Source organism: Coffea eugenioides, unplaced genomic scaffold, assembly GCF_003713205.1.
Source record: "Coffea eugenioides isolate CCC68of unplaced genomic scaffold, Ceug_1.0 ScVebR1_1601;HRSCAF=2480, whole genome shotgun sequence".
Lineage (NCBI taxonomy): Eukaryota > Viridiplantae > Streptophyta > Magnoliopsida > Gentianales > Rubiaceae > Coffea > Coffea eugenioides.
Window position 1 is genome coordinate 1 of NW_020862016.1, and position 13,681 is coordinate 13,681.

The 13,681-nt window shown below is 40.0% G+C and overlaps 3 protein-coding genes across 3 annotated transcripts; all 3 read right to left on the reverse strand.

The window, feature by feature from the left end:
* Window positions 1-1,514: 1,514 nt before the first annotated feature.
* LOC113755594 (E3 ubiquitin-protein ligase CIP8-like) lies at window positions 1,515-2,015 on the reverse strand. The gene has a single exon (XM_027299563.1). The coding sequence runs from the start codon at window positions 2,013-2,015 to the stop codon at window positions 1,515-1,517; it is 501 nt and encodes a 166-aa protein (XP_027155364.1).
* Window positions 2,016-3,852: 1,837 nt separating this feature from the next.
* Window positions 3,853-4,353, reverse strand: LOC113755595 (E3 ubiquitin-protein ligase CIP8-like). Its single transcript, XM_027299565.1, has one exon. The coding sequence runs from the start codon at window positions 4,351-4,353 to the stop codon at window positions 3,853-3,855; it is 501 nt and encodes a 166-aa protein (XP_027155366.1).
* Window positions 4,354-6,294: 1,941 nt separating this feature from the next.
* LOC113755596 (E3 ubiquitin-protein ligase CIP8-like) lies at window positions 6,295-6,768 on the reverse strand. Its single transcript, XM_027299566.1, has one exon. The coding sequence runs from the start codon at window positions 6,766-6,768 to the stop codon at window positions 6,295-6,297; it is 474 nt and encodes a 157-aa protein (XP_027155367.1).
* Between the last annotated feature and the right edge of the window lie 6,913 nt (window positions 6,769-13,681).

Genomic DNA, 13,681 nt, shown 5'->3' on the forward strand with positions numbered 1-13,681 from the left:
CCAGCAGTTGCCTAGTGACGTTTTGTTGCGCTGCGCGAGACATATTGTGGGTTTTAGCTAAATTAGTAGCTAATTTGCCAACCAAATAATATACTTAAAAAAAATAAAAGATTAGGATCCTGTGTTCCACCTCCCAATTCTACCTCGGTTTTACCCATCGACATTTAGACACGTATTCAATCTTTTCTTTTTCTTTTATTTTTTGGTTTGGACAAGATTTTACTTGTAGTAGTAGTAATTTAAAAATCAATGTACCGTACAACAACCGTTTACTGAAAAAGCACACAGGAAGTGGAAGTGGAATAGCAGAAATCTACCAAACCAATATTGAGAACGCTACGGCTTTCCGGTTCCGAGGGCGGCCATTCTCACGAAATCTCATTAGGAGGAGAGAAGATCATCATCAAGTTCTCGTCTAAAACCTGTTTCTTCACCCCTTTTCATGGGCGGGAGCTAGAATGAAAGCTTCCCAGTTGGCGGCTAGGGCATCAACATTGAGAGTGCACGGGCATTCATCAAGCTAAATGCACAAAATTACAACAACCTAAAATTGTAGTAAAACATGATGCATCTTTACATCAAGTTTCACTTCAAGCTACGGTTGATTTTTATTATTATTATACATAAGAACCAGGAATTCGAACTCAAGAACTTCTTAAAATAAATATCTGCTCTCATCTCCATACAAAGATTCAAAATGAAAACGCATCACACAACAGGAGCAGAAAATGCAAGTCATGAATTTTGCACACAAATAAATAAGTAAATAGGCACTTTACAATCTCGGTGGCCAAGACGCGTTTTCATGCATTAAAACAGCAAAACGCTAATGAGAACTTGAATCCAAGCACACAAGAGATTGTGCAAATCATACGCCTTTCCGCAAATCTCCGACCAAGTATCATGCATTACACTGGGAGCTAGCACAGGCAGCAGCATTGACTGACGTTCAGCAAAGATTCAGCTTGAATACACTGGGGAGATCATTACGGTCAGGGTTTCTAAAGAATACATCAATGTTCTGCATCTGCAGTTTCAATTAAAGGTATAACATCTATTATGCACGCAAAGAACCATCGATGTGAACACTCCTTTAATAGCTGCGGTTTGCCAGACTGAACAAATAAAGATTATTACAAGAAATTAGAAATTAACTGCATTTTATGACATAAGTAAAGCTCCTAAAGCACCCAAATGCACATGTTAAATTGCATACCTCAATAGCATAGCATATCATGTTTAAAATGATATCATTAATTTCATAGGTGCAAATGTTTCAGTTTCCATGTTATCTAACCCCAAGAACACGATGCTCGAGATAAAGAAGAAACAAGTTTTTTATCAAAGTAAATCTTATTTACATTAACAAGAAAAGAAGAAACAAATTTACAATTTCTCAAGCTAGTCCACAAATAAAGTTCCACGAGTCAAAATATCTGAAACCATAAGCTAATTCTTGAAAAAGAAAATCAAAAAATAATTGCAGAAAGTAAACGTATATGCCACCAGTGTGATTAGAAGAACTGAATCTCGTAATCACCACTAATACCGCCAATGCCACCGGAAGAAGAACTCGGGGCAGCGGCAGCGGCAGCAGTAGCTCTCTTTTTCCTTTCTTCCTCGTACTCTGCATCATCTGTCGACAACTCATACCTACATACAAGGCACGAATTTCTCGACCCCAACCATGGTATGATACAATCCTCATGATATCCATGTCCACAAGGCAATTTCTTTACCATTTCTCCAACACCAACTATATCTTTACATACAGCACAAGCCAATGCCTCCGGTTTTGACTTAATCTCCGTGGTTTCTAATGCTTCTACAGAAGCTTTTGATGCGGGAGATGCTCCTCGCCGCCCATCGCTATCAGTTTCGGCCAGGTTTTGCTGCAAAGCTTCATAACCCGCCGTATCTACGTAATCGTCTGGATTCCCAATATACCCTTCTCTTTCAGGCACGGCCAATCGAAACTCAATTGAGTGGTCCTCAAGTGGTGCAGCGGCGGGCATGCCCGTCGGCAACTGATTGGGAGTAGGAAGAGAAATCCCAGGGAGAGTGCTTGGATTTTTTTATTCTTTTTAGCTGGAGAAATTGATATTTCGTCTTCCTCCTCGTTAACGGCGTCGTTTTCCGCTTCTCCGTCTTCTTCGCCTGAGTCGTCCTTACTGTCGTCGTGCCCGTACTCGATTTCCTCATCGCTCGGAGGTTCAAACAAGAAATCCGAAAGCCATTGAGTGGCGACTAGCGAGATGATGTTGTGTTTGGTGACTTATGGGGATTCTCAATTTCAGCTTTTAGGAGAAGGAGCTGCTGTTTTTTTGGACTTTACACACCAGCAGTTGCCTAGTGGCGTTTTGTTGCGCTGCGCGAGACATATTGTGGGTTTTAGCTAAATTAGTAGCTAATTTGCCAACCAAATAATATACTTAAAAAAAATAAAAGATTAGGATCCTGTGTTCCACCTCCCAATTCTACCTCGGTTTTACCCATCGACATTTAGACACGTATTCAATCTTTTCTTTTTCTTTTATTTTTTGGTTTGGACAAGATTTTACTTGTAGTAGTAGTAATTTAAAAATCAATGTACCGTACAACAACCGTTTACTGAAAAAGCACACAGGAAGTGGAAGTGGAATAGCAGAAATCTACCAAACCAATATTGAGAACGCTACGGCTTTCCGGTTCCGAGGGCGGCCATTCTCACGAAATCTCATTAGGAGGAGAGAAGATCATCATCAAGTTCTCGTCTAAAACCTGTTTCTTCACCCCTTTTCATGGGCGGGAGCTAGAATGAAAGCTTCCCAGTTGGCGGCTAGGGCATCAACATTGAGAGTGCACGGGCATTCATCAAGCTAAATGCACAAAATTACAACAACCTAAAATTGTAGTAAAACATGATGCATCTTTACATCAAGTTTCACTTCAAGCTACGGTTGATTTTTATTATTATTATACATAAGAACCAGGAATTCGAACTCAAGAACTTCTTAAAATAAATATCTGCTCTCATCTCCATACAAAGATTCAAAATGAAAACGCATCACACAACAGGAGCAGAAAATGCAAGTCATGAATTTTGCACACAAATAAATAAGTAAATAGGCACTTTACAATCTCGGTGGCCAAGACGCGTTTTCATGCATTAAAACAGCAAAACGCTAATGAGAACTTGAATCCAAGCACACAAGAGATTGTGCAAATCATACGCCTTTCCGCAAATCTCCGACCAAGTATCATGCATTACACTGGGAGCTAGCACAGGCAGCAGCATTGACTGACGTTCAGCAAAGATTCAGCTTGAATACACTGGGGAGATCATTACGGTCAGGGTTTCTAAAGAATACATCAATGTTCTGCATCTGCAGTTTCAATTAAAGGTATAACATCTATTATGCACGCAAAGAACCATCGATGTGAACACTCCTTTAATAGCTGCGGTTTGCCAGACTGAACAAATAAAGATTATTACAAGAAATTAGAAATTAACTGCATTTTATGACATAAGTAAAGCTCCTAAAGCACCCAAATGCACATGTTAAATTGCATACCTCAATAGCATAGCATATCATGTTTAAAATGATATCATTAATTTCATAGGTGCAAATGTTTCAGTTTCCATGTTATCTAACCCCAAGAACACGATGCTCGAGATAAAGAAGAAACAAGTTTTTTATCAAAGTAAATCTTATTTACATTAACAAGAAAAGAAGAAACAAATTTACAATTTCTCAAGCTAGTCCACAAATAAAGTTCCACGAGTCAAAATATCTGAAACCATAAGCTAATTCTTGAAAAAGAAAATCAAAAAATAATTGCAGAAAGTAAACGTATATGCCACCAGTGTGATTAGAAGAACTGAATCTCGTAATCACCACTAATACCGCCAATGCCACCGGAAGAAGAACTCGGGGCAGCGGCAGCGGCAGCAGTAGCTCTCTTTTTCCTTTCTTCCTCGTACTCTGCATCATCTGTCGACAACTCATACCTACATACAAGGCACGAATTTCTCGACCCCAACCATGGTATGATACAATCCTCATGATATCCATGTCCACAAGGCAATTTCTTTACCATTTCTCCAACACCAACTATATCTTTACATACAGCACAAGCCAATGCCTCCGGTTTTGACTTAATCTCCGTGGTTTCTAATGCTTCTACAGAAGCTTTTGATGCGGGAGATGCTCCTCGCCGCCCATCGCTATCAGTTTCGGCCAGGTTTTGCTGCAAAGCTTCATAACCCGCCGTATCTACGTAATCGTCTGGATTCCCAATATACCCTTCTCTTTCAGGCACGGCCAATCGAAACTCAATTGAGTGGTCCTCAAGTGGTGCAGCGGCGGGCATGCCCGTCGGCAACTGATTGGGAGTAGGAAGAGAAATCCCAGGGAGAGTGCTTGGATTTTTTTATTCTTTTTAGCTGGAGAAATTGATATTTCGTCTTCCTCCTCGTTAACGGCGTCGTTTTCCGCTTCTCCGTCTTCTTCGCCTGAGTCGTCCTTACTGTCGTCGTGCCCGTACTCGATTTCCTCATCGCTCGGAGGTTCAAACAAGAAATCCGAAAGCCATTGAGTGGCGACTAGCGAGATGATGTTGTGTTTGGTGACTTATGGGGATTCTCAATTTCAGCTTTTAGGAGAAGGAGCTGCTGTTTTTTTGGACTTTACACACCAGCAGTTGCCTAGTGACGTTTTGTTGCGCTGCGCGAGACATATTGTGGGTTTTAGCTAAATTAGTAGCTAATTTGCCAACCAAATAATATACTTAAAAAAAATAAAAGATTAGGATCCTGTGTTCCACCTCCCAATTCTACCTCGGTTTTACCCATCGACATTTAGACACGTATTCAATCTTTTCTTTTTCTTTTATTTTTTGGTTTGGACAAGATTTTACTTGTAGTAGTAGTAATTTAAAAATCAATGTACCGTACAACAACCGTTTACTGAAAAAGCACACAGGAAGTGGAAGTGGAATAGCAGAAATCTACCAAACCAATATTGAGAACGCTACGGCTTTCCGGTTCCGAGGGCGGCCATTCTCACGAAATCTCATTAGGAGGAGAGAAGATCATCATCAAGTTCTCGTCTAAAACCTGTTTCTTCACCCCTTTTCATGGGCGGGAGCTAGAATGAAAGCTTCCCAGTTGGCGGCTAGGGCATCAACATTGAGAGTGCACGGGCATTCATCAAGCTAAATGCACAAAATTACAACAACCTAAAATTGTAGTAAAACATGATGCATCTTTACATCAAGTTTCACTTCAAGCTACGGTTGATTTTTATTATTATTATACATAAGAACCAGGAATTCGAACTCAAGAACTTCTTAAAATAAATATCTGCTCTCATCTCCATACAAAGATTCAAAATGAAAACGCATCACACAACAGGAGCAGAAAATGCAAGTCATGAATTTTGCACACAAATAAATAAGTAAATAGGCACTTTACAATCTCGGTGGCCAAGACGCGTTTTCATGCATTAAAACAGCAAAACGCTAATGAGAACTTGAATCCAAGCACACAAGAGATTGTGCAAATCATACGCCTTTCCGCAAATCTCCGACCAAGTATCATGCATTACACTGGGAGCTAGCACAGGCAGCAGCCTTAAGCATTCCCTGACTGCCATCACGATTTCAGACAAAGGATTCAGCCTGGAATACAACTGAGGGGAGATTCATTACGGTCAGGCGGATTTCTAAATAATACAAATCAATGTTTCTTTGCATCTGCAGTTTCATATTTAAAGGTATGATTTATAACATCTATTTATGCACGCAGAGAACCATCGATGTGAACACTCCTTTAATAGCTGCGGGTTGCCAGACTGAACAAATAAATATTTCATTACAAGACATTAGAAATTAACTGCATTTTATGGACATAAGCAATAGCTCCTAAAAGCAACCCAAATGCACATTGTTTAAATTGCCATACGCTGCGAAATAGGCATAGCATATTCATGTTTAAAAATGATTAGTCTTATTAAATGATATCATTAATTTCATAGGTGCAAATGTTTCAGATTCCATGTTATCTAACCCCAAGAACACGATGCTCGAGATAAAGAAGAAACAAGTTTTTTATCAAAGTAAATCTTATTTACATTAACAAGAAAAGAAGAAACAAATTTACAATTTCTCAAGCTAGTCCACAAATAAAGTTCCACGAGTCAAAATATCTGAAACCATAAGCTAATTCTTGAAAAAGAAAATCAAAAAATAATTGCAGAAAGTAAACGTATATGCAACCAGTGTGATTAGAAGAACTGAATCTCAGTATCACCACTAATACCGCCTAATGCCACGGAAGAAGAACTCGGGGCAAGCGGCAGCGGCAGCAGAGCTCTCTTTTTCCTTTCTTCCTCGTACTCTGCATCCAATCTGTCGACAACTCATACTACATAACAAGGCAGAATTTCTCGACCGCCAACCATGGTATGATACAATCCTCATGAATCCCATGTCACAAGGCAATTTCTTTACCATTCCTCCAACACCAACTATATCTTTACATACAGCACAAGCCAATGCCTCCGGTTTTGACTTAATCTCCGTGGTTTCTAATGCTTCTACAGAAGCTTTTGATGCGGGAGATGCTCCTCGCCGCCCATCGCTATCAGTTTCGGCCAGGTTTTGCTGCAACGCTTCATAACCCGCCGTATCTACGTAATCGTCTGGATTCCCAATATACCCTTCTCTTTCAGGCACGGCCAATCGAAACTCAATTGAGTGGTCCTCAAGTGGTGCAGCGGCGGGCATGCCCGTCGGCAACTGATTGGGAGTAGGAAGAGAAATCCCAGGGAGAGTGCTTGGATTTTTTTATTCTTTTTAGCTGGAGAAATTGATATTTCGTCTTCCTCCTCGTTAACGGCGTCGTTTTCCGCTTCTCCGTCTTCTTCGCCTGAGTCGTCCTTACTGTCGTCGTGCCCGTACTCGATTTCCTCATCGCTCGGAGGTTCAAACAAGAAATCCGAAAGCCATTGAGTGGCGACTAGCGAGATGATGTTGTGTTTGGTGACTTATGGGGATTCTCAATTTCAGCTTTTAGGAGAAGGAGCTGCTGTTTTTTTGGACTTTACACACCAGCAGTTGCCTAGTGGCGTTTTGTTGCGCTGCGCGAGACATATTGTGGGTTTTAGCTAAATTAGTAGCTAATTTGCCAACCAAATAATATACTTAAAAAAAATAAAAGATTAGGATCCTGTGTTCCACCTCCCAATTCTACCTCGGTTTTACCCATCGACATTTAGACACGTATTCAATCTTTTCTTTTTCTTTTATTTTTTGGTTTGGACAAGATTTTACTTGTAGTAGTAGTAATTTAAAAATCAATGTACCGTACAACAACCGTTTACTGAAAAAGCACACAGGAAGTGGAAGTGGAATAGCAGAAATCTACCAAACCAATATTGAGAACGCTACGGCTTTCCGGTTCCGAGGGCGGCCATTCTCACGAAATCTCATTAGGAGGAGAGAAGATCATCATCAAGTTCTCGTCTAAAACCTGTTTCTTCACCCCTTTTCATGGGCGGGAGCTAGAATGAAAGCTTCCCAGTTGGCGGCTAGGGCATCAACATTGAGAGTGCACGGGCATTCATCAAGCTAAATGCACAAAATTACAACAACCTAAAATTGTAGTAAAACATGATGCATCTTTACATCAAGTTTCACTTCAAGCTACGGTTGATTTTTATTATTATTATACATAAGAACCAGGAATTCGAACTCAAGAACTTCTTAAAATAAATATCTGCTCTCATCTCCATACAAAGATTCAAAATGAAAACGCATCACACAACAGGAGCAGAAAATGCAAGTCATGAATTTTGCACACAAATAAATAAGTAAATAGGCACTTTACAATCTCGGTGGCCAAGACGCGTTTTCATGCATTAAAACAGCAAAACGCTAATGAGAACTTGAATCCAAGCACACAAGAGATTGTGCAAATCATACGCCTTTCCGCAAATCTCCGACCAAGTATCATGCATTACACTGGGAGCTAGCACAGGCAGCAGCATTGACTGACGTTCAGCAAAGATTCAGCTTGAATACACTGGGGAGATCATTACGGTCAGGGTTTCTAAAGAATACATCAATGTTCTGCATCTGCAGTTTCAATTAAAGGTATAACATCTATTATGCACGCAGAGAACCATCGATGTGAACACTCCTTTAATAGCTGCGGTTTGCCAGACTGAACAAATAAAGATTATTACAAGAAATTAGAAATTAACTGCATTTTATGACATAAGTAAAGCTCCTAAAGCACCCAAATGCACATGTTAAATTGCATACCTCAATAGCATAGCATATCATGTTTAAAATGATAGCATTAATTTCATAGGTGCAAATGTTTCAGTTTCCATGTTATCTAACCCCAAGAACACGATGCTCGAGATAAAGAAGAAACAAGTTTTTTATCAAAGTAAATCTTATTTACATTAACAAGAAAAGAAGAAACAAATTTACAATTTCTCAAGCTAGTCCACAAATAAAGTTCCACGAGTCAAAATATCTGAAACCATAAGCTAATTCTTGAAAAAGAAAATCAAAAAAGAATTGCAGAAAGTAAACCGTAGTAATGGGCCACCAGTGTTGATTAAGAAGAACTGAATCAGTGTAATCAACAAGCTACTACGGCATGCCAGGAAAATTAGAGCAGAGAATCTCGGGGAGACGGCAGCGGCAGGCAGTAGCTCTCTTTATTCCTTTCATTTCTCGTACATCTAGCATGCATCTGATCGACAACGGTCATCCTCATACAAGGCACTGATATTTCTCTCCGAACATCCTAACCACTAGAGTAACTCGAGTTACATAACTTACAATTGATACTCTATGGTCCAAAAAGGCACATTTCTTTTATACAGCAGCATTTCACATCGCAACAGCCAAACTATATCTTTACATACATGCCAGAGCACGCAAATGCCTAATCCAGGTTTTGACTTAATCTCGCGTGGTGCTAAATGCTTCTACTACAGAAGCTTTTGATGCGGGAGTATGCTAGGGCCTCGGCCAGGGATGCATAGCTTTAATCAGGTTTCGGAGTACCAGGTTTTGCTGCAAAGCTTCATAACCCGCCGTATCTACGTAATCGTCTGGATTCCCAATATACCCTTCTCTTTCAGGCACGGCCAATCGAAACTCAATTGAGTGGTCCTCAAGTGGTGCAGCGGCGGGCATGCCCGTCGGCAACTGATTGGGAGTAGGAAGAGAAATCCCAGGGAGAGTGCTTGGATTTTTTTATTCTTTTTAGCTGGAGAAATTGATATTTCGTCTTCCTCCTCGTTAACGGCGTCGTTTTCCGCTTCTCCGTCTTCTTCGCCTGAGTCGTCCTTACTGTCGTCGTGCCCGTACTCGATTTCCTCATCGCTCGGAGGTTCAAACAAGAAATCCGAAAGCCATTGAGTGGCGACTAGCGAGATGATGTTGTGTTTGGTGACTTATGGGGATTCTCAATTTCAGCTTTTAGGAGAAGGAGCTGCTGTTTTTTTGGACTTTACACACCAGCAGTTGCCTAGTGGCGTTTTGTTGCGCTGCGCGAGACATATTGTGGGTTTTAGCTAAATTAGTAGCTAATTTGCCAACCAAATAATATACTTAAAAAAAATAAAAGATTAGGATCCTGTGTTCCACCTCCCAATTCTACCTCGGTTTTACCCATCGACATTTAGACACGTATTCAATCTTTTCTTTTTCTTTTATTTTTTGGTTTGGACAAGATTTTACTTGTAGTAGTAGTAATTTAAAAATCAATGTACCGTACAACAACCGTTTACTGAAAAAGCACACAGGAAGTGGAAGTGGAATAGCAGAAATCTACCAAACCAATATTGAGAACGCTACGGCTTTCCGGTTCCGAGGGCGGCCATTCTCACGAAATCTCATTAGGAGGAGAGAAGATCATCATCAAGTTCTCGTCTAAAACCTGTTTCTTCACCCCTTTTCATGGGCGGGAGCTAGAATGAAAGCTTCCCAGTTGGCGGCTAGGGCATCAACATTGAGAGTGCACGGGCATTCATCAAGCTAAATGCACAAAATTACAACAACCTAAAATTGTAGTAAAACATGATGCATCTTTACATCAAGTTTCACTTCAAGCTACGGTTGATTTTTATTATTATTATACATAAGAACCAGGAATTCGAACTCAAGAACTTCTTAAAATAAATATCTGCTCTCATCTCCATACAAAGATTCAAAATGAAAACGCATCACACAACAGGAGCAGAAAATGCAAGTCATGAATTTTGCACACAAATAAATAAGTAAATAGGCACTTTACAATCTCGGTGGCCAAGACGCGTTTTCATGCATTAAAACAGCAAAACGCTAATGAGAACTTGAATCCAAGCACACAAGAGATTGTGCAAATCATACGCCTTTCCGCAAATCTCCGACCAAGTATCATGCATTACACTGGGAGCTAGCACAGGCAGCAGCATTGACTGACGTTCAGCAAAGATTCAGCTTGAATACACTGGGGAGATCATTACGGTCAGGGTTTCTAAAGAATACATCAATGTTCTGCATCTGCAGTTTCAATTAAAGGTATAACATCTATTATGCACGCAAAGAACCATCGATGTGAACACTCCTTTAATAGCTGCGGTTTGCCAGACTGAACAAATAAAGATTATTACAAGAAATTAGAAATTAACTGCATTTTATGACATAAGTAAAGCTCCTAAAGCACCCAAATGCACATGTTAAATTGCATACCTCAATAGCATAGCATATCATGTTTAAAATGATATCATTAATTTCATAGGTGCAAATGTTTCAGTTTCCATGTTATCTAACCCCAAGAACACGATGCTCGAGATAAAGAAGAAACAAGTTTTTTATCAAAGTAAATCTTATTTACATTAACAAGAAAAGAAGAAACAAATTTACAATTTCTCAAGCTAGTCCACAAATAAAGTTCCACGAGTCAAAATATCTGAAACCATAAGCTAATTCTTGAAAAAGAAAATCAAAAAATAATTGCAGAAAGTAAACGTATATGCCACCAGTGTGATTAGAAGAACTGAATCTCGTAATCACCACTAATACCGCCAATGCCACCGGAAGAAGAACTCGGGGCAGCGGCAGCGGCAGCAGTAGCTCTCTTTTTCCTTTCTTCCTCGTACTCTGCATCATCTGTCGACAACTCATACCTACATACAAGGCACGACTTTCTCGACCCCAACCATGGTATGATACAATCCATCAATGATATCCATGTCCCAAGCAATTTCTTTACCATTTTCTCAACACGAAACATATATCTTTACATACAGCACAAGCCAATGACATTCCGGGGTTTTGGACTTTAATCCTCCGTGGTTTATTTCTAATGCTTCTTCTACACAGAAAGCTTTTGCATGCGGGAGATGCTCCTCTGCCGCACCATCGCTATGCAGTTTCGGGCCAGGTTTTGACTGCAAAGCTCATAACCGCGCCGTATCTACGTAATCGTCTGGATTCCCAATATACCCTTCTCTTTCAGGCACGGCCAATCGAAACTCAATTGAGTGGTCCTCAAGTGGTGCAGCGGCGGGCATGCCCGTCGGCAACTGATTGGGAGTAGGAAGAGAAATCCCAGGGAGAGTGCTTGGATTTTTTTATTCTTTTTAGCTGGAGAAATTGATATTTCGTCTTCCTCCTCGTTAACGGCGTCGTTTTCCGCTTCTCCGTCTTCTTCGCCTGAGTCGTCCTTACTGTCGTCGTGCCCGTACTCGATTTCCTCATCGCTCGGAGGTTCAAACAAGAAATCCGAAAGCCATTGAGTGGCGACTAGCGAGATGATGTTGTGTTTGGTGACTTATGGGGATTCTCAATTTCAGCTTTTAGGAGAAGGAGCTGCTGTTTTTTTGGACTTTACACACCAGCAGTTGCCTAGTGACGTTTTGTTGCGCTGCGCGAGACATATTGTGGGTTTTAGCTAAATTAGTAGCTAATTTGCCAACCAAATAATATACTTAAAAAAAATAAAAGATTAGGATCCTGTGTTCCACCTCCCAATTCTACCTCGGTTTTACCCATCGACATTTAGACACGTATTCAATCTTTTCTTTTTCTTTTATTTTTTGGTTTGGACAAGATTTTACTTGTAGTAGTAGTAATTTAAAAATCAATGTACCGTACAACAACCGTTTACTGAAAAAGCACACAGGAAGTGGAAGTGGAATAGCAGAAATCTACCAAACCAATATTGAGAACGCTACGGCTTTCCGGTTCCGAGGGCGGCCATTCTCACGAAATCTCATTAGGAGGAGAGAAGATCATCATCAAGTTCTCGTCTAAAACCTGTTTCTTCACCCCTTTTCATGGGCGGGAGCTAGAATGAAAGCTTCCCAGTTGGCGGCTAGGGCATCAACATTGAGAGTGCACGGGCATTCATCAAGCTAAATGCACAAAATTACAACAACCTAAAATTGTAGTAAAACATGATGCATCTTTACATCAAGTTTCACTTCAAGCTACGGTTGATTTTTATTATTATTATACATAAGAACCAGGAATTCGAACTCAAGAACTTCTTAAAATAAATATCTGCTCTCATCTCCATACAAAGATTCAAAATGAAAACGCATCACACAACAGGAGCAGAAAATGCAAGTCATGAATTTTGCACACAAATAAATAAGTAAATAGGCACTTTACAATCTCGGTGGCCAAGACGCGTTTTCATGCATTAAAACAGCAAAACGCTAATGAGAACTTGAATCCAAGCACACAAGAGATTGTGCAAATCATACGCCTTTCCGCAAATCTCCGACCAAGTATCATGCATTACACTGGGAGCTAGCACAGGCAGCAGCATTGACTGACGTTCAGCAAAGATTCAGCTTGAATACACTGGGGAGATCATTACGGTCAGGGTTTCTAAAGAATACATCAATGTTCTGCATCTGCAGTTTCAATTAAAGGTATAACATCTATTATGCACGCAAAGAACCATCGATGTGAACACTCCTTTAATAGCTGCGGTTTGCCAGACTGAACAAATAAAGATTATTACAAGAAATTAGAAATTAACTGCATTTTATGACATAAGTAAAGCTCCTAAAGCACCCAAATGCACATGTTAAATTGCATACCTCAATAGCATAGCATATCATGTTTAAAATGATATCATTAATTTCATAGGTGCAAATGTTTCAGTTTCCATGTTATCTAACCCCAAGAACACGATGCTCGAGATAAAGAAGAAACAAGTTTTTTATCAAAGTAAATCTTATTTACATTAACAAGAAAAGAAGAAACAAATTTACAATTTCTCAAGCTAGTCCACAAATAAAGTTCCACGAGTCAAAATATCTGAAACCATAAGCTAATTCTTGAAAAAGAAAATCAAAAAATAATTGCAGAAAGTAAACGTATATGCCACCAGTGTGATTAGAAGAACTGAATCTCGTAATCACCACTAATACCGCCAATGCCACCGGAAGAAGAACTCGGGGCAGCGGCAGCGGCAGCAGTAGCTCTCTTTTTCCTTTCTTCCTCGTACTCTGCATCATCTGTCGACAACTCATACCTACATACAAGGCACGAATTTCTCGACCCCAACCATGGTATGATACAATCCTCATGATATCCATGTCCACAAGGCAATTTCTTTACCATTTCTCCAACACCAACTATATCTTTACATACAGCACAAGCCAATGCCTCCGGTTTT